The following is an 18,311-nucleotide window of genomic DNA, read 5'->3' as shown; positions in this document are numbered from 1 at the left end:
TTATCCTGTACCTTGAATCTGCTATCACAGTGGCACACCACTCTTAAAATTGAATGTCAAAGTGTATGTCCTGAGTTTGTGCAGACATCCTTAATATTATGAAAGATCTAGTTATACTCTTATTTTAATCACTCTAGTTGAACTGTGTGCCCAGTGTAGCCATTTACATCCTATATGAGGTTCTTAAAAGATGCAGTGTCCTCTTACGTCATTTCTGAGTTAGGCTGACACGTGGCTCCTTTGACCTCCTTCTCCAAGATGAGGTGAATTACCTTATTTTTCTCTTGTTTTCTGAGTTTATATAAAATCTTGAAGATTTGGTAAGTGTCTTAATAAGCACTATTTATGTGTTATTCCCTGCCAGATCAAGTAGAAAATTAATGGGCCCTCTGCTATAGAGACCGATGTTCACTTAGCTACATATATTTGAGTGAGGTAGCTTTTTCACTTTCTTATGAGTATTTGATTGGTTTCATTTATACGCAGATACACTAGGAAACATCGATTTAATAATCACTCTTACAAGTCAATGACTGGGATGCATAAATAAGTGAGAGAAAGAACTTACAATCTGCTTCCTGTAAGTGAACTGTCAACTGTGTGCACTGTGTGCTGCTTTTCATTATTTGTTGTCATTTCTAGAACTGCTTTAAAAGCTGAAAGTGCAAGCTAAGCACTTTTACAATGAACTAAATCTATTCTCATTCCTACTGGTATTAGTATACAGTAAGAAAATAATACACTCATTGGATTCTTTGCCATAAAAAAATCATCCCTTTAAAAAAATAACTCCATTGTTTGATGACTTTGTCACATTTTTAATTTCCAAGTTTAGGCTGTAAAAATTATTAATTATTTCAAAAACTCTTTATTTTCATCAAATTTGGCAAAAAGCATTTTATTTTTAACCCTTAAATTCAGGCCATGGAATATCTATTTCTTTAATTTCTATAGTTTAGACATGTATCATGAGTTTAAATTATTTTGCAAGGCCAACATAGCAAAAATAGCAAAGGCTAAGAATACCAAAAAAAAAAAAAAAAAAAAAAAAGCTATTTGCACATGTAGATCTGTAGCATCTTCTGTTTTGTCAAACATTATGACAAAATCATTAGCCTCAAAATCGAACAGAACCTGCTATAAATGGAGAAATTTTGATCACTATTTAAAACTTGGAATAAAACTCCTTTCATCAAGGTAATCCGAGAATACTTTAAAATATTCCAAAACAGCATCTGAATTTCTGAAGTACTGATTTTATACTTATTTTTAAATGTATGTGAGCTGAGGCAGAGAGATCCTTGATTTTCTTTTTTTGGTGTGTTTAATATCCCTTATCCCTTTTTAAGATGGCAGACTGTAAAAACCTAAGATTTTCAATCGTATGTAGAAAGTGCCTTGCCTTTGAATTTTAATAAAGTTATCAGAGCCCAAGCTAGGTAACTTGGGTTTTATGAAATCAGTGCACAAATTGGAACGTTTTCATCCCATCACAGTAACATGCATGTGGAGAATTTTTGAAGTTTTTCAATGTAGAATTTAAATCTGGTTCTACTGTGCTATTTTGAGATGGTTCCTCTTTTTTAGCAAACATACCTCTGTGGCTAAATCTAACAGTATCTGACTGTGTTACACTGCAGCAATGGCTTTTCCTCCATTTTAATGGCCTAAATTTAACAGATTTAAAGGAGTAAATTTAGTCAGAATCAGAAGAGTATGTTTCTCACTACCAAGAGATGTGCTGCGGGTTCTAGAGGAAAATTTTCATAAACTCGTGGTAAGAACCCCTACGGGTCTGATGTGACTGTGACCTACCTCCGCTTTTAATGAGGATATCAAAGAGGTCGTCCATCTGCTGACTGTGTGCATTGGAAATCTACAACAAAGGAGAATATAAATTAGCTTTCTACAACTGGGAGCATTAAGGGACCTTACAGAGCATCTAGCCTAATCCATCATTTGATCAAACTGAGACATTAAGCCACTCACCCAAGGAGTCACAGCCGGTCGGCTGGCAGAGAGTGGGGCCAACACGCGGCCCAGCTGACGTGCGCACTCACCGACTGCATTTGAGAGGCCTTCCACACCTTCTTTTAAAATGTCTTTATTCACTTGCATTTATATAAAAACACAAGGTATATATAAAGGAGCTCATGCTATATTTTTTTCAGCTTTATTGAGTTACCTGAGATAAACTACACTTACAGAGAGTATACGACTTGATAAGCTCTAACTTCTGTATAAAAAAACCCATAAAACTATCAACAAAATCAAGATAGTGAAATTTCCATTTCCACTAAAGTTGCCCCTTGCCCTCTTGCAGCGCTTCTTTCATCCCCAGGCAACCCAGTGGTCTGCGCTCCTTGACTACAGATGAGTTTACATTTGCTAGAGTTACATACAAATGGAGTCGTATAGTATGCACCTTTTGAGGGAGGTAAAGGGGACTTCTTTCATTCAGTAAAATAAAGTTGAGATCTACCCATGCTGTAGAGCATGGCTTAGGAATAGTTTGTTCCTTTTCATTGCTGAGAAGTATTCCATCGTATGGAATTTGGACCGCTGGCTTTCTTTGGAGATTACAAATGAAGTTGTAGTGAACATTTGTGTACAAGTCTTTGTACAGACACATGCTTTCTTTCTCTTGGGTAACTGTTGAGGAGTGGAATGCCAAAATCATAGAGTAGGTGTTATGTTCTACTTTTTAAGAAATGGCTGTTTTCCAAAATGATCATATTGGTTTACTTTTCCACTAGCGATGGATGATATTACTAGTTGTTGTCCGTTCTTGACAACATGTGGTATGGTCATTTTCATTTTAGACATCTAATAGTTGAGCAGTGGTTTTAATGTGCGTTTCCCTAATGACTAACGATGCTGAGCATCTTATTCACATGCCATCTCTGTATCTTCTTTGGTGAGACGTCTACTCAAATCTGCCTGCTCTTCTTATGCATACTGTTTGCATGGAATATCTTTTCCCAGTGATTTACTTTCAACCTGTGTCTTTGTATTTAAAGTATGCCTGTTCAGATGCATATATTATCTATTGCTGTATTACAAATTAGTCCAAAAAACTTAGTGGCTTAAGACACTAAACAATGACCTCTCACAGTTTCTATGGGTCAGGAACTTAGGAGTGGTTTAGATGGGTAGTTCTGGTGTGGGGTCTTCCGTGATGTAGTCAAGAAGGCGGTCAAGGCTTGGCTGGAGAATGTCCTTGTAAAGGTGGCTTATGGGAGGCTCAGTTCCTCTTCACATGGGCCTCTGCAGAGTATGGCCGGACCGTCCACCGGCAAAACAGCTGGCTCTCCCCAAGGCTGTCAATCCAAGAGAGTCCAAGCCTTTTATGACCTGGTTTCAGAAGCCACACATCATCTCTTCTGCTGGTTCTTTTTGTTCGAAGCAAGTCATTAAGCCCAACCCAGGGAGGGATGTCAAAGAATTTGCAGACATACCTTAAAACCACTGCACAGCACATAGCTGGGTCTAGTTTTTTATCCATTCTGATAAATTCTGCATTTTAACTGTATTGTTTACTCCACTAGTATGTCTTGTGTAATCATTGATATGGCTAAGTTTGGGCTTACCATTTTATTACTTGTTTCTGTTTGTCCTGTTTTTTGTTCCTCCTTTCTTGTCCTTTAAAAAAAATACTCATTTTTTGGGGGGGAATTCTAACCTAATTTTTCTGCTTTTTAAAAGCAACAGCTCTTTTAGTTGTCACTGTAGATATACAACATACATCCTTAATTTTTCATAGGCTACTTTACCATTCCATATAAAATATAAAACCCCAGTAAACATAAAGGTCCATTTATTTCCTCCTTTATTAGTTACTTTAAGTATTATAGCTATGTATCTTATAAACCCCTCAAGACAGTGTCATTTCTTATGGCACAGGTTTTCTGGTGATGAATTCTTAATTTTTCTTTATCTGAAATTAGCTCTAGTTCATTTTCATTCTTAAAGGATATTTTTACTTGATACAGAATTCTGGGTTGACAGTTGTCCCCCACACCCCAACAACTTTAAAGATGTTGTTCTGTCCTCTTTATGCTTCCATAGTTTCTGATGGAAAGCTGACCATAAATCAAATACAGTTGATGTTAGGGGGCCCTGCCCCCCTCCCCGCGGCAGTTGAAAATCCACATATAACTGTATAGGTGGCCCTCTTTATCTCTGGTTCTGCATCCATGGTTCTAACCAACCATGGTTCATACAGTACTGTGGTATCTATTTATTGAAAAAGACCGGTGCAATTCCAACCCGTTCTATTCAAGGGTCACCTGTAATTGCTACTCCATGTGTACTGCTTTGCTCTTTAAATGTGGCTTTCAGCACTTTGGCTACATGACTAGTCCTGTTTATCCTGCAAGATGTTCACTGAACATCTCAAAACTGTAAACTTGTCTTCCATCGTATTTTGTTTCTTAAAATATTTTACCTGCCTCATTCTTTCTCTCCTTTCTGGGACTCGTATCATACCCATGTTAGGCTGTTTGATATTAAGTAACAGGTCTCTGAGGCTCTGTTCACCTTTTAAAAAATCTTCTTTTCCTGTTATTCAGATTTGATAAATTCTATTGATCGGTCTTCAAGTTCACTTTTTTACCTCTGCCATCTCTACTTGGCTAAGATCATTTATAATTTTTTTCATTTTAAACGCTAATTTTTAGTTTTAGAATTCCCATTTCATTTTAAAAAATCGTTTCTATATGTGCTTATATTCCTTATTTTTTCCATCATTATAAGTATATTTTCTTTTATATTATTGAGGGCAGTTGTAACAGTTGTTTTAAAAAATCTTTGGGAGCAGAGTCTAACATTTAAATCCGCTGGGGACTCATCTTCTCTGATTGCCTTTTTCCCTGGAGAAAGGGTCACGTTTTCCTGATTCTCTGTGTATTGCCACGTTGTGAATGGCTGTCATGGATATCAAATCATTATTTTTCTCAGATGAATGGCTTCTTTTGTTTTAGTAGGCAGTTACTTGCGTCGGACTTGAACCTCAAAATGTTTCTTGGGCAGAAGTTTCAATCTCAGGACAGATGTTTCGTCTTTAGCTGACTTGCTATGACTCCAGGCCTGTGGCCTAGGGGTCAGCCAGAATTTGGGGATCTCCTCTCTTGAGTTGAGAGCAGCCCAGGAGGGAAAGAACCAGCCCTCTGGTTTCCCAAGGCAGAAAGGCTGCGGTTTCTCTACCAGCAACCCCACCACTTAGCTTGTCCCCAGAGCAAAAAGAAGGAACAAACGGCACTGACTCCCCTCCTCTCAGTGCAGACTCCTCACCAGAACATGACTGTTGCTGTTCACTCATCAGTGTGTCATGGAGTTGTTTTTGTATTATGACGAGGCTTTAGAGCTGTTATCTGTGGGGCCTTACTTATTAGCCAGCAGTGGAACTGAAAGTCTGAGTAAATCTGTTTTAAAAACCTCAGAATTCCTGGAGTTTGATGCTCAATGGCATATAAAGAGGTACTACAGAGAGCTACTCATCTGAAGAGAACTTGAGTCCGCCGTCTGTATACAGGAGCCAGAGACAGGTGCACGGAGGATCCCAATCACTCCCTGAGGTTAGGGTGAGAAGGTGCTTCTCTGCTGCTGTTACATCAGTCAAGCAAACAGTACAGAGGAACCTGTACATGGGAACCAGGTTTGGAAGGATTTCCTCAAAAACGGCCATTAAACTCTGCAGTTTACTTTCCCTCTGCTCCCGTGGGAAGGGAAGAGATGCCCCTTCTGGATGAACCAGGGGGAGGACAGTCTTGTCCAGCACCATTTGTTTCGATTCTTTTTGCAAATATTTGAACTTGTTCCTGGAATTTGGCACTCACTCCTGCTGGGTCTGGAACTAAAGGAACATTTTACAACTGGAAAGGTTATTTTCCTTCGGCACTAGTGGGTACGGAGAAGCATATGGTGACCGTCTGCTTCCTCGGGGCGCCTGCAGCCCTTTGTGAGTGGGCCAGACTGTGCACTGTGGTCAGTGCTGAGCGGCGCCTGCAGCTGCTCACTGGGGCAGCCAAGAAGGTCAAGGTGACTATGGCATGGCTGCTGCAGGAAGTGCTGAGTCCTTGGCCCCCCACACCCCACTGCACATGGAGGCCCCACTGAGTCATGCGTGAACTGTGGGGCAACAGGATCCGGCATGACTATGCTGACGCCCCTGCTGTGGGTTGTGATGAGCAACAGTCTTGCTCAGATCAGTACGTCTCACCGTCTACTTTCAGCGCCGTGCCGTGGTGTCAGGTGCGCTCCTTCCATCTTCTTACGAGGCCAGGGCTCTTCCTTGAAAGTGAGCTGAGTTTTAAGCTCAGATAGGCAGCAAGACCGGGAGGGGTGTTTGGGGACAGGCAGGTGTGACAGGGACCAGCGGCCAGACGCTTTTCAGAATGGGAGCTCTAACTTTTCCCATCTCTTGGAATAGGTGCGGTTCCTCTTATTTTATCAAAGCAACAAGGCAGGCTCAGGAGAGGGAAGCATGGTTACCGGGTGGGTATCAGGACGTGGTGAAGCCAGGAGGGCCTGTCTGTCCCTTCCAGAGTGCGTGTCTCAGTCTACGAGCAAAGTCGATGGTGCGGGCTGGCCTGCTGGAGCAGGGGGTGCTGGGGCGGGAAAGAGTGGGTGCAGGGCAGTCCTGAAGACTGACCAGGTGGCAGAGGGTCACTTTGATGCTGGCCTGACAAATGTGGCTTTAGAAAAGAGGGACCTGTGTAAAATATGCGCCCTGGTCACACACATCGATCCCTAACATGACCCACCCCTGGCCCCAAGGAAGCGTTAGAGACAAACGCGGACGTTCCTGAGTGAGCAGGAACCGCAGGTTACAGTGCTGCTGAAAAGCATCTGGGAGTCTTCGAAGTGAATGGCATTTCGATTTGAAAGAGCATTTGAAAGGCCAACAAGGCTCCTAGCATGATACTTGCGTTTCTGTTGCAGCAAGCCCACCTTAGACAAGAAGTTCAGTTTGAGGATGACACCACATACGCGCCCGCGGCCACCGGCCCGGCTCACCTCTGGGAGGGCAGACTGGGCGCTGCGTGTCTGCTTGATGGCTTCCTCGTAGCGGGGCGGGTCTTTCGTCTTGGGGACTGGGCTCCCAAACAGCGAGTGCTGGACCACAAACGGCTGGGGCGGAGGGGGTGAACCGGGCTGCAGCAAACAGAGGAGCAGCAGTCAGCTCCAGGCGGCCTCACCGTGACCACGGCTGTGCTGCCCCCAAACACTTAGCACCGGGATTCTAGGCTACCTCCCCGCACTGAGCTGAATTCAGTCATCCCAGGACTGAAGCTCTGGGCTCTGGGCTGGACCTGCCCCTGGAAGGGCGGTCAGCGCTGCCCAGTCCACGCAGGGTTACCTTGTTGGGGGGGTTAGGGCCGTTTTGCAGGGATGGAAGTGGCGTGTTTCTGGGCTGGAGAACGCTGTTGTTCGTCTTGTTAATAAAGGGCTGCTGGACGGCTGGAGCAGGTGGTCTCTGATACGGAAGAACAGTGTTTGATGCTGAGTTTGTGAAAACCTGTAATGAATAAATACTTTCCCATCAATTTGTTCTTTTGCTCTTCCTAATCAAGAAAACCATGTTTTAGAAGGGATTGGCAGCTTTTTCTGTGAAGGCCACAAAGTGCATAGTTTAGGGCTTGTGAGCTGTGTGGGGTCACTGCTCACCTCTGTCCTGGAGCACAGGAGCAGCCTGGGCTGGATGTGGCCCACAGGCTGCGGCCTACGGAGCCCGATTTTCAGCATCAGTGGTCTTTGTCTTTGATGGCAGTGTGGGCAGCGCTTCATGGGGAAGCAGCATTTGCTCAGTTCGATTTTCCTCATCTGCTCTCATGGCTTTTTAGGTAACAACCCTCAAGGCCCACCTCTCTCTTCCAGCCTTGCTCCCAAGTGCCGAAGCCACACTTAACAACATTTACAAACAGAAATTCGGGACATCCCAAATTTAATACATTCCAAATTACACTTTTCCCTTTCCTCCACTGACCCTAGCCTCTGAGGGAAAATAATTCTGAGTTTTGCCTTTCTTCATTTTTGAAACTTAGGTAAATGGAGCATCAGCCTGCTGTGCTTTCTGCCCTCGGTGCTCACACACCTCAGACGTGCCCTCTGCACCGGGCCTGTGTCCTGCCGTCCTCGTCCAGGTGCTCATTACCCCCCACTGGAAAACCAGCATAGCCGTCCAGCTGTGCCTCCCTGAAGCCCTCCAACCTCCACCAGCCATGGTGAGTCTTCATGGGCGCATGCGCACACGAGCACGTGCACTGGAGGTCCTCCTATGCCCACCTGCCCCTCTTTCCTGGAGTAAAATCCTGATCTCCAGCTGGCATGTAAACTCTCTCACTTCCTGGCCCCCTTTCCATCCTGCTGGAAAGGCCACATTCAATTTCCCAGTTTCTTAAAAATTTCTCCAAATCCTTCCAAGGCCTAATTTAACATCTGTCCCCTTCTGAGAAGCTGGTTCTGCTCTGACAGGCAGAGGTGAGGATCTCTTCCTGTGGAACCACGAAGTGTGCTGTTTATCTCCCATCAAGAGCCAGAGGCTTTAGGGCCTTTTGCAAAAGTATGACCAAACTATTGATTTTGTAACTGTATTTCACAGAACTGGTTTGCTCATAAAATTTTTAATATACTTTATACTACCAGTATTCTGAAAGAGAACAACTTTTCTTTTCCTCTCCGAAGAGCACAGCTTCTCTGGGTGAGCTCTGTAAGTAGGCTCTTCTTACTTATCCCATCTATCATACAGTGTTTTTCTCGCTCCTCCCTCCAAGAAAACTATCTTAACATTTGAACATTCACTCAGTTTATCACTACACTAAAGTGTTATTCAGGGCCCACCTCTAACTCCTTGCTCACTGCACTTAGACAAGATTCCAAGACAGCATGTGTGTAAGTGTGATTGTCGCTGTCCCAAGAGGTCGTTTCTGTCTTTTTCTTAGGTTGTCTCAGCCCAGAGAGTTGACACCAGCTTGGGGACTATCTACAGGTACACTTAATTATCTAGGTTCTCTTATGCGGAAGATGAAAACTCTGGGACTAATCATTTTCAAGGTTTAAAATAGTAAGACCTATTTTTGAGGCCTTAAGATTTTTCTGCCAAAGAGACGTGCACACAGCTCCACCTACTGGATAAGAGGGAGATCTGGGAATTTCTGGGTCTGTTTAACAGAACTCTACCCTACGTAGGAAGTCCTGCAGAGGATACTGAACCCCAGATCAGCACCGTCATCCTAAAGATGGGGAGACTGGCACTCACACAGCAAGTGAAGTCTGCATACAGAACAATGCAGGAGATGGTGAGCCGGACGACAGGCAGCCCGAGGCCTTCTGGCTCTTAATCACTGAGATGGCAAACTCTTAAAAATATGTAAAGATCTTACTCAAACATTTCAGAAAGTATCTTTTTCATCTTCAAATGTCTTCCCAGGGCACTTCTTCCCCCCTCCCCACAAAATGATTACTCTGAAAAGAAATGTTAAAACCTAGAAAATTCTATATGAGGACTGACAAAATACTTTTGAAACTTTTCTTGGAAAGGGGGCTTAACTGCTAAGATGAGCTATCTTTGAGTAATAAAGAACTCTTTCTGCAGCCAAGTGGCATCCAACCTGAGGCTCACCCGAGGGAATGGATCACAGACAAGAATGAACCAGAGCCGCCACAGAGGAGGCGCCCACAAAGACGTGTGGACGGCTGAGCGGCCGACGGGAACAGCAGCAGCAGCTTGTCACTCGCGAGCATTCACCAACCTTTCTGACTTGCTGAGGCTGACTGAGCACGTGCGGCGTGAAAGTGTCTTGCTTCTGAGGTACAGTCTGGGCCAAGCCCGAGGACAAGGTGGCAGCTGCTATCTGAGGCTGAGTCTGGATTCCTGCTTGTGGTGGAGTCTAGCAGGTGAATTAAAAAAAAAAGAATCAACTTAACTGTCAAAATCAAAGTTAGAACCAAAAGTTTAGAGTGGAATAGCTGTTCACTTGGGAATCATGTCTGAAAAAAAATAAAATGTTTATAGATGCATACTTCAATCCATTGGCACATAAATTTGAACCTTAATTCTAAACCAGAGGATTAAACACCAGACCAGTCATTTTCATGCTCATACTGTTTCTTAAGTGGCTAAGATTTTCATCTGAACATTCTGGGGAAATACAAGACTGAAGTAAAAAGAACCTGTAGCAGCTCTACGCATAATGGGTCAAGTGTTGTAATAATTTCTTTGGTGTTGTAGTAATTTTAATAGCAGCAAGGAAATCGGTGACACCTAACTCCAAATTCCCGCTCTTATGCTAAAATATGTGCACCCTCTTGGGACAGCCAGCTATGTGCTGGGACGCTCAGAGGCCCAAAATAAAACGTAGCTCTTGTTCCCTGAATATCAGCTCTTGATGAAAGATTTGGACAGGAAGACAAATGTTTATAGGAAAGCTGTCTAACAGAACAGGCTTTCAGTTTCACAGACACTCTGAAGATTAAACAGGGGAGTTAGAACTTCTGCACATGCTAAGGGCCTTTGGGTCATGCCTCCTAACCCCGGGGGGCACAAGACTGCTCCTCTCCAGGGGGTCAAGGGTGAGGAGCAGGACTGCAAATGGTTTGTGTGTACCGTGGCCCGTGTCTTGTTAAAAAAACCTACCGAAATTGCATTGCATGAAACGGCTGCAGGTCAACACATGGGTAATGATGGCGTGACTATAAACTTCATGCTCACGAGGGTTTTATCATCTCTCTCAATAACAGCCTCACTCCTGAATTTGTGGTCACATTTTCCTCAGTTTAGGCATCTTCACCTTTATGGTGCCTGTAAGAACCACACTGAGGAGGCAGAGTTCAGGAGTGGGCAGAAGAGTAAACGCTCTGCAGTCGGAAAGCCTTGGTTAGAACGCTAGCCCTGTCCTTGGGCGACTCGCTAAACCTTTCAAGACCTGGATTTCCTTTCTAGGAATGGGCCTGCTTTCTCACTTGGGTCTTCTGGGAAAAGGGAGGATTAAACGAGGCATGCCAGTTAAAGTGCTTGACGCTGTGTCTAGTATTCCATGACAGTAGCTATCGCCGTTATGATGAGGCCACTGGTATTTAAAGTGTCTACACCAATGATACTGTGCCCATTAAGGGTGGAAGGTGATGGAAAGGGAGCAGCACTCCTTTAGCTATATAAAAACAGAACTAGCATTCACATTTTTGAATGCCCCCCTCCACCCCCACCCCGCCGCCTATACCTGCACACGTTTCGTGCAACCATGAAGCCTGACTTGGATGCATTTATGACAAAGCTCAGGTTTTCACTGTGAGCGGTTTCCGGGCTATGCGGGCTGTAGGACAAAGCAGTTAGAAGACACACTTCACACCTGGAGTCTGAGGCTGCCTACTGGGAGCTGCACCGAGGTGACGCCGGAGCCCTGGATGGACACAGGGAGCAGCAGCTGGGCGGTCTGCGCAGTCAGTAACGCCTGCGGCTGAGCCCCCACGGCGGGTGGCGGCTGTCCCTGGGGACTCGCGAAGAACGGCGGGGCAGCGCTCTGCGGCTCTGCCGGGGCCGTGGGGCCCTCCTGCTTGATCACCACAGCCTTTTTGGCCACGAGGGTCTGGCCGCCCGCAGAGCCGGGCTGGCCCGCGGGGTGGCTGGCTGGCGGGACGGGGCAGTCGGTGAGCGCGGCCTCGTCCTTGACTGGTTGGGCGGCGCCGCCGCGGGGCGGGTCCAGCCTGCCGCCCGGAGGTGCTGGCGTGCCCGGCGGGGGCTCCAGTGGCCGCTGCTGCTGCTGCTGCCCTCGTTTCTCCACCTCGAGCTGCATTTTCAGAACTTCCACGAGCTTCTGCTCCTGCTCCAGTTTCCTCTTCAGCTCCTCGATCTGCTTCTCTTTCTCCTGCAGCTTGCGGTCCTTCTCAGCCGCGTCCAGTTCCAGGTTGGACAGGGTGCTGCTGGTGGGGCTCAGGCTGTCCTCGTTACTCGTCGCTCTCAGGGGAGACGAGCACAGGAACTGTGACGGGGACATCATGGTCATGATCTCGGTGAAGGTGTCCGCCACACTCGTGTCCTCGGCGCTGAGGCTGGACTGTTCGGAGGGAGATGGAGAGATTGGCAGCGGGGAGCTAACGTTCTCCACGTGGGCCACACCGCCAGCTCCAGCCGATGGCAACTCTGCCTTGAAAGCGGGGCTGGAGCTAGTCACAGAGCTGTGTAGCGCTGTAACTGGCAATGCCATGGCGACTTCCGGGCTACTAGTGACGATGGCGGATGTCGACACAGCCACGATGCCACCCGCAGCAACGCCACTGCTGTTCATTTCCTGGTAGGGTTTCAGGCGTTCAATGAGGTCTGGTTTGGTGCCTGACACCGGAAGACCCCTTAACTTCAGTTCTGTCTTCAGTTCCGATACCTGGAAGTAAAAACAAATCAGATCTCCTTTTTGGTATTATGACCTTCTGACCAATCTACAGGGCACTCCTGAGATGGAAAAGGAGGTGCGTGCCCCTGTCAGACAACACCGTGTTACTGCGTATATGAAAGTAGGACAGTTTCTTTAACACATAAAAACACAAAGAACTACAGGTTAAAGAACCTGAAAGGCCAGTGGTAAAGCAAGGGTTATTAGAGGGTATGTATCAAAAGGTTTACTACCAGAAATGATAACAGCTACATTTATTGAGTAATCACCATGTGTCAGACACTGCTGGAAATGCTCTGTTCTTTCAATTAATCTTCCCATGAGGTGTAGGTGTAATTACTCCCATTTTACAGATGAGGAGATGGAGGCAGAGAGAGGCCACATCACTGGTCCAGGCTCCCGTATGTAACAGAGGGCTGAGCCGGGGTGGAATCCAGGAAGGGTGGCCCTGGAGATCGTGTTCGTAACAGTTACATTTTCCTGCTTCTCCCAAACTTGGCAATGAGCAGGGAAGGAAAAAAATCTGCCTCTGGAGTCAGAACTGGTATGGGGCTTGCACATGGCAGATGCTCAATAAATGGAGATTTATTACTGGTCATTTTAAAAGAAACTTAATGGCTATAAAAAGAAAGTACCTCTATAAAGGTTATCCTGCTGCTGATAAAGTTGAACATCTATTAGAAACTACATACATCTGCTAGACAAATCTGGCAAATCATTTACATTTTTGTGGGACTTATGGGTGAATAAAGCTCATGTGCAGTGATCACCTTTAAGTCATCCAAGCTGGAAGGCAGGGGCCCTGGCTTTCTCACAGGAGCAGATGTATTCTGTCTTGCTGTGTTAGGTGTGGTGTTGTTCAAAGCTGGATTCCCACTGTTGCTATTTTTCTCATTGAGTGGCCTTCAAAAAAAAAAAAAAAAAGAAAATTAGAGTTTATAATAAAATAATTTCTGGAGTTGACATCGCTTCTGCTAACAGTCTATTAACTTACAAAGAAAAATATCTGTTCGTGGATTGGAAGATTCACTGTGGTAAAGATGTCACTCAAATTAGACCCCAATAAAAATCCCTGCAGATTTTGTTTGTTTGCTTGCTTGGTAGAAATTTAGAAGATGGTTTAAAGCTGTTTATGGAAATTCAAAGGACCAAGAACTGCCACGGCATCCTTGAAGAAGAAAGGCAAAGCTGGAAGCATGGTACCACGAGATATCAGAGCCAGTTATTAAGGATGGTGCGGGGCTGATGCAGACAGAAAAAGAGACAAATGGGAGAGATAAGAGAATCCAGAAGCAGACCCCCACATATGAGGGGCCCTGCACTTGTCACCAAAGTGACACTGCAGTGCAGTAGAGAAAGGGTGGTCCTTCCCATAAATGGTAAAGGGCCAAAGGGGGTTTCACACAGAGAAGAAAGGGCTCTTGATCACCCCCACCTCATACCATCTCAAAACCTAAATGTAACTGGAGAACAAACTTGGGGTAGAAAACTTAGGATAAACTCTCCATAGCCTTTGACAAGCAAAAGTCTTAAACAGGACACAAAAAGCACTCACTGAAAAGGACACCTTTCAGAGGGTGAAAAGCCAAGCTCCAGGAGAAAATATCTGTAATACATATTTCTGACAAAGGCCTCATAGAGCTTTCACATGAAGTCTTGCGAATTAGTAAGAAAAAGAAAAACCCAAAGGGAAAATGGGAAAATCGTAAACAAGCATATCACAAGAAAGTATATCCAAATGGTTGATAAATATGTGAACAAGTGCCTAACCTCATTAGGTATGAGCAAAATGAAAAACACAACAAAATAGCATTGCATACCATAGCCCCAGCTGGAAGCAACCAGCTGCTGTCGACAGTATGATGGGTGGATGAATTACAGGATACTCGACAACAATCAAAATTAACTGCTGCTGTCTGCACTGATAAAGATTCGTCTCACAAACACACCTAGGGGGCATGTGAGGTAATAACACAAGTGACAGTGTTCCATTTCTTGATTTCCCTGGTTCCAGGAGTGTGCTTACTTTGGCATTGGTTTTCGCCTATGATTTATGGACTTCTGTAACCTATACTTCATTTTTCAAAGTTTATTAAAAAATGTTGGACCTAATTAAACATACAAGCTTTTGCACAGCAAAGGAAACCATAAGCAAAACAAACAACAACCTACACGATGGGAGAAAGTATTTGCAAAAGATGAAATTGATAAAAGGCTTGATCTCCAGAATATATAAACAGCTTGTACGACTTAAGAAAAAAACAAACAACTCAATCTAAAAATGGGCAGAAGACCTAAACAAGCAATTCTCTAATGAAGAATACAAATGATCAACAGGCACATGAAAAAATGCTCAATATCACTAATTATCAGAGAAATGCAATTCAAAACTACAATGAGGTATCACCTCACACCAGCCAGAATGGCCATCATTTAAAAGTCCACAAATGATAAATGCTAGAGAGGGTGTGGAGAAAAGGGAACCCTCCTACACTGCTGGTGGGAATGCTGTTTGGTGCAGCCATTGTGGAAAACAGTATGGAGATTCCTCAAAAAGACTAAAAACAGACTTACCATATGATCCAGCAATCCCACTCCCAGGCATATATCCAGAAAGAACCCTAATTCAAAAAGACACCTGCACCCCAATGTTCATAGCAACACTATTTACAATAGCCAAGACATGGAAACAACCTAAATGTCTATCGACAGATGACTGGAAAAAGAAGTTGTGGTATATTTATACAATGGGATACTATTCAGCCATAAAAACGACAACATAATGCCATTTGCAGCAACATGGATGGACCTGAAGAATATCATTCTAAGTGAAGTAAGCCAGAAAGAGAAAGAAAAATACCATATGATATCACTCATATGTGGAATTAAAAAAAAAATAAAGACAAATGAAGTTAAATACAAAACAGAAACAGACTCACAGACATAGAATACAAACTTTTGGTTGCCAGGGGGGAGGTGCAGTGGGAAAGGACAAACTGGCAGTTCAAGATTTGTAGATACTGACAGGCATATACAGAATAAACAAGTTTATACTGTGTAGCACAGGGAAATACATTCAAGATCTTGTAGTAGCTCATGATGAAAAAGAATATGAAAATAAATATATGTATATTCATGTATGACTGAAAAATTGTGCTGTACAAAAGAAATTGACACATCATAAACTGACTATAACTCAATTTAAATTAATTAATTAATTAATTAATTTAAAAAAAAGTTGGTCCATCTATTGTACTTTTGTACTAATTTCCCTAAACTCCTTTCTGTGCTAAAGCCAAGGTCCCCCTGCAACTTCTTCAAACTGTAATACTATTGGCAGCAATGGCACTTTCTTTTCTGGGTGTTGCTACTTATTCAGGAAAGGTGCACATGGTGGCCAATAATGTACAGTCAATTCCATTGCAGTTCAGGCTTCAGTGTCATATAAGCTTTTGTACTGAAACCAGAGAGACTCTGAATTCCGAAGGATCTGAGATCATGACGGTGCCTTTGGGGTGAGGTCCCTGGCTGGATAAGCCTTCTCAAATGGGTTTTAAGAAGCCTGTGTCGTTTGTTTTTTTTTTTTTTAAATGGTTAAGATAGTAAACGTTATTTATTTTATATTATTTTTTAAATTGAAGTATAGTCAGTTTACAACGTTGTGTCAGTAGGAAGCCTGTGTTTGAAGCCAGTTCTGGCTTTGTCAACAGCTAACTCTTGACATGCATTTGAGTTTTTTAAACCTGCCTGAGTTTTGTTGAAATCAAATACTAGGAGTATTTGAGATGAAGTTTCTTGAAGTTTAGATTAAATGACAGTTATTTTAAAATGTCTCACCATTCTCCTTTCTAAAAATTCAACTTTTATATCTTGTTTTAGAACTACTAAAACATTGAAAAAACCAATTTCTTAGCCTTATATTCATTATTGTCCCAAGAAGCCTTTTTGGACATATTTTTCCTAATCACTCTCCCTATGAAATTTTAATACCATAGATATACTGCATTTCTGTCTATGTGCTATATGTATGTCTGTGCTTCATTAAATAAAAATTGTAAAATTCACCCCAACTGACTTTTACCTCCTTGTGAACAGCATCCTTTCCTTGAGAATGCACGACTTAATTATTCTATTCACGCTTTTTGGTTGAGATTCTACAATACTCTCCTTGTTACTATGATTAACAGTACAGTATTTAATTCTCCTTTAAAAATAACAGAAATAAGTTGATCTACTGTTTTCCTCCCCAAATCAACAGAGGAAAAAAGGAGGTGAGGTGCCTGATGAATGTATCACTGTGTAGTTCAGAGACTTCCAGGGCCCCTTCCTCGTCAGTGGGCGGCCACGCCGGGACTGAAGCCCCATCTGGTCAGGCTCTTGCTCCTTCCAAGATACCAAAGGGCTGTGCTGTCAGTAAAACCCCACCGCTAGGAGCACTGCAGAACTCCCACGCTCACTTTCTTGTATTGGAATTGTAGTAAAGAGAAACAATGTGCTAGAACACATCTCCACTTTTAGGTCCTGGAAATGAAACAAAACTGATGGTCCATCCTTGTGTGGTGAAGTAATACACAAAAACAAGTGATCTTTCCTCCTCCCGAGTTCTCGGCTCTTTTTGGATGATGCTTTCGGGGCAGGTGGCTGGATTACTTTAGTGGTGGGAATGTTTGAGGAGGAGAAGGGAACTGAAGCCTTAGTGGAAAGACAGAACTGCCAAAGTTCAGGTGTCACACACCTCAGTGTCTCCTTCCCATCCACAAAGCTGGCCCCACACAGACAATTTCTTGCACTACAAAAAAGACTATTTCATAAATACCACCAAAAAAATCCTTTTATGGGATTTTCAGTTTAAGAATTTCCTCGTCTGGGAATGGGGCAGTCACGCCGACGACTCCTGGAGTCGCCGTGAGCAGCACACACACGTGCGCCCCTTGCTGTCCTCACCACTGGTGCCCGGTGGCGGCGGCGGGGGCTGCCTCCCTGGGTCCTGGACGCAGCTGCACAGCAGCGGTGCTTTGTCTTTGACACTCTTCCAGTTCTCCGGCCTTCCCTGGGTCCCTTCCAAAGGCAACAGCTCTCTCAGGCCTGCCTGCTCTTAAAATAATAACATGCTACAAAAATTCTTTCTTCCTTCATCTCCGTGCCCTGATGTTTTAGATTTAAGTACTTCACAGGAAGGTCTGAATGACTGATCGGTCTAATCTGCCTCAAGATATTTGGATCTTAAAAGAGAAAAGTGAATTGATGATTATTAGCATCTGAGGAGATATTTCTTGCAGAGAAGCTTTTTATCAAGTCTTAATCCTTTTCTGCTCCTAGAAAATAGGGGCTCTCCATGGAGGAATGCTTGGCCTATGTATAGAAAACAGAACTAAAGTTTCTACAGATCATGTGATCATAAACTGAGTGGACTAATCAGAGTATTTTTCCTTAAAATGAGATTTTGAATCTTTTCCCAGAGTTTCTGTTCTTGAGCTGAATTTACATATTCCTTTTTCCTGAAAGGTGAACAGAGCAAAGGACAGAGTGGACAGTCTTGGCATTTTTATCTGTTTCCCAGAAAAAGCATACAGAGGATGTGTATCTAGAAATTTCCTTTAGTGCATAATTAAAATTAACTTTGGATGTCCTGCTAGGAGTTCAATCTCAGAAATCGTTGGAACTCACTCTCTTCTGTCCCTCTCAGCTGGGCTCAAACTTTGGAAACAGGTTCCTTCTCTGCAGCTGTTGGTCACCAAGACATTTTACTGTCTTTTGAAATGTCTGTCATCTGTTCCTTTCTTTCGATGATCGCTGCCTTTCTGTCTTCTTGCATCTACTTTACTGCAGCATTTCTAGCTGGTCCTCCTAGTTCCAGACTCTCCTTCAACACAGTGTCAAACTATTCGTTCTTGCATGTTGATTTCACCATGTCACTCTGGCCAT

General features: G+C 43.7%; 1 protein-coding gene across 12 annotated transcripts in view; it reads right to left on the bottom strand.

Annotated features, from left to right (window-relative positions):
* The window catches only part of MRTFB (myocardin related transcription factor B), a 238,115-nt gene that overhangs the window by 6,067 nt on the left and 213,737 nt on the right, over positions 1–18,311 (bottom strand). For 10 of the 12 annotated variants that reach the window (XM_074346824.1, XM_074346822.1, XM_074346825.1 and 7 more), the window contains 6 exons: positions 13,157–13,289; positions 11,349–12,377; positions 9,753–9,890; positions 7,361–7,519; positions 7,018–7,155; positions 1,816–1,876 (listed from right to left, as the gene is read on the bottom strand). In XM_074346824.1, the coding sequence (XP_074202925.1) occupies positions 1,816–1,876; positions 7,018–7,155; positions 7,361–7,519; positions 9,753–9,890; positions 11,349–12,377; positions 13,157–13,289 (1,658 nt within the window). Of the gene's footprint in view, positions 1–1,815; positions 1,877–7,017; positions 7,156–7,360; positions 7,520–9,752; positions 9,891–11,219; positions 12,378–13,156; positions 13,290–18,311 lie in introns of those variants that run through there. The other 2 variants (XM_074346829.1, XR_012500439.1) reach the window with 2 other exon arrangements.

The sequence above is a fragment of the Camelus bactrianus genome, chromosome 18 (assembly GCF_048773025.1).
Source record: "Camelus bactrianus isolate YW-2024 breed Bactrian camel chromosome 18, ASM4877302v1, whole genome shotgun sequence".
Taxonomy (NCBI): Eukaryota; Metazoa; Chordata; class Mammalia; order Artiodactyla; family Camelidae; genus Camelus; species Camelus bactrianus.
Note: the sequence above shows the minus strand (reverse complement) of the source record. Positions and strands in the feature narration are given on the sequence as shown.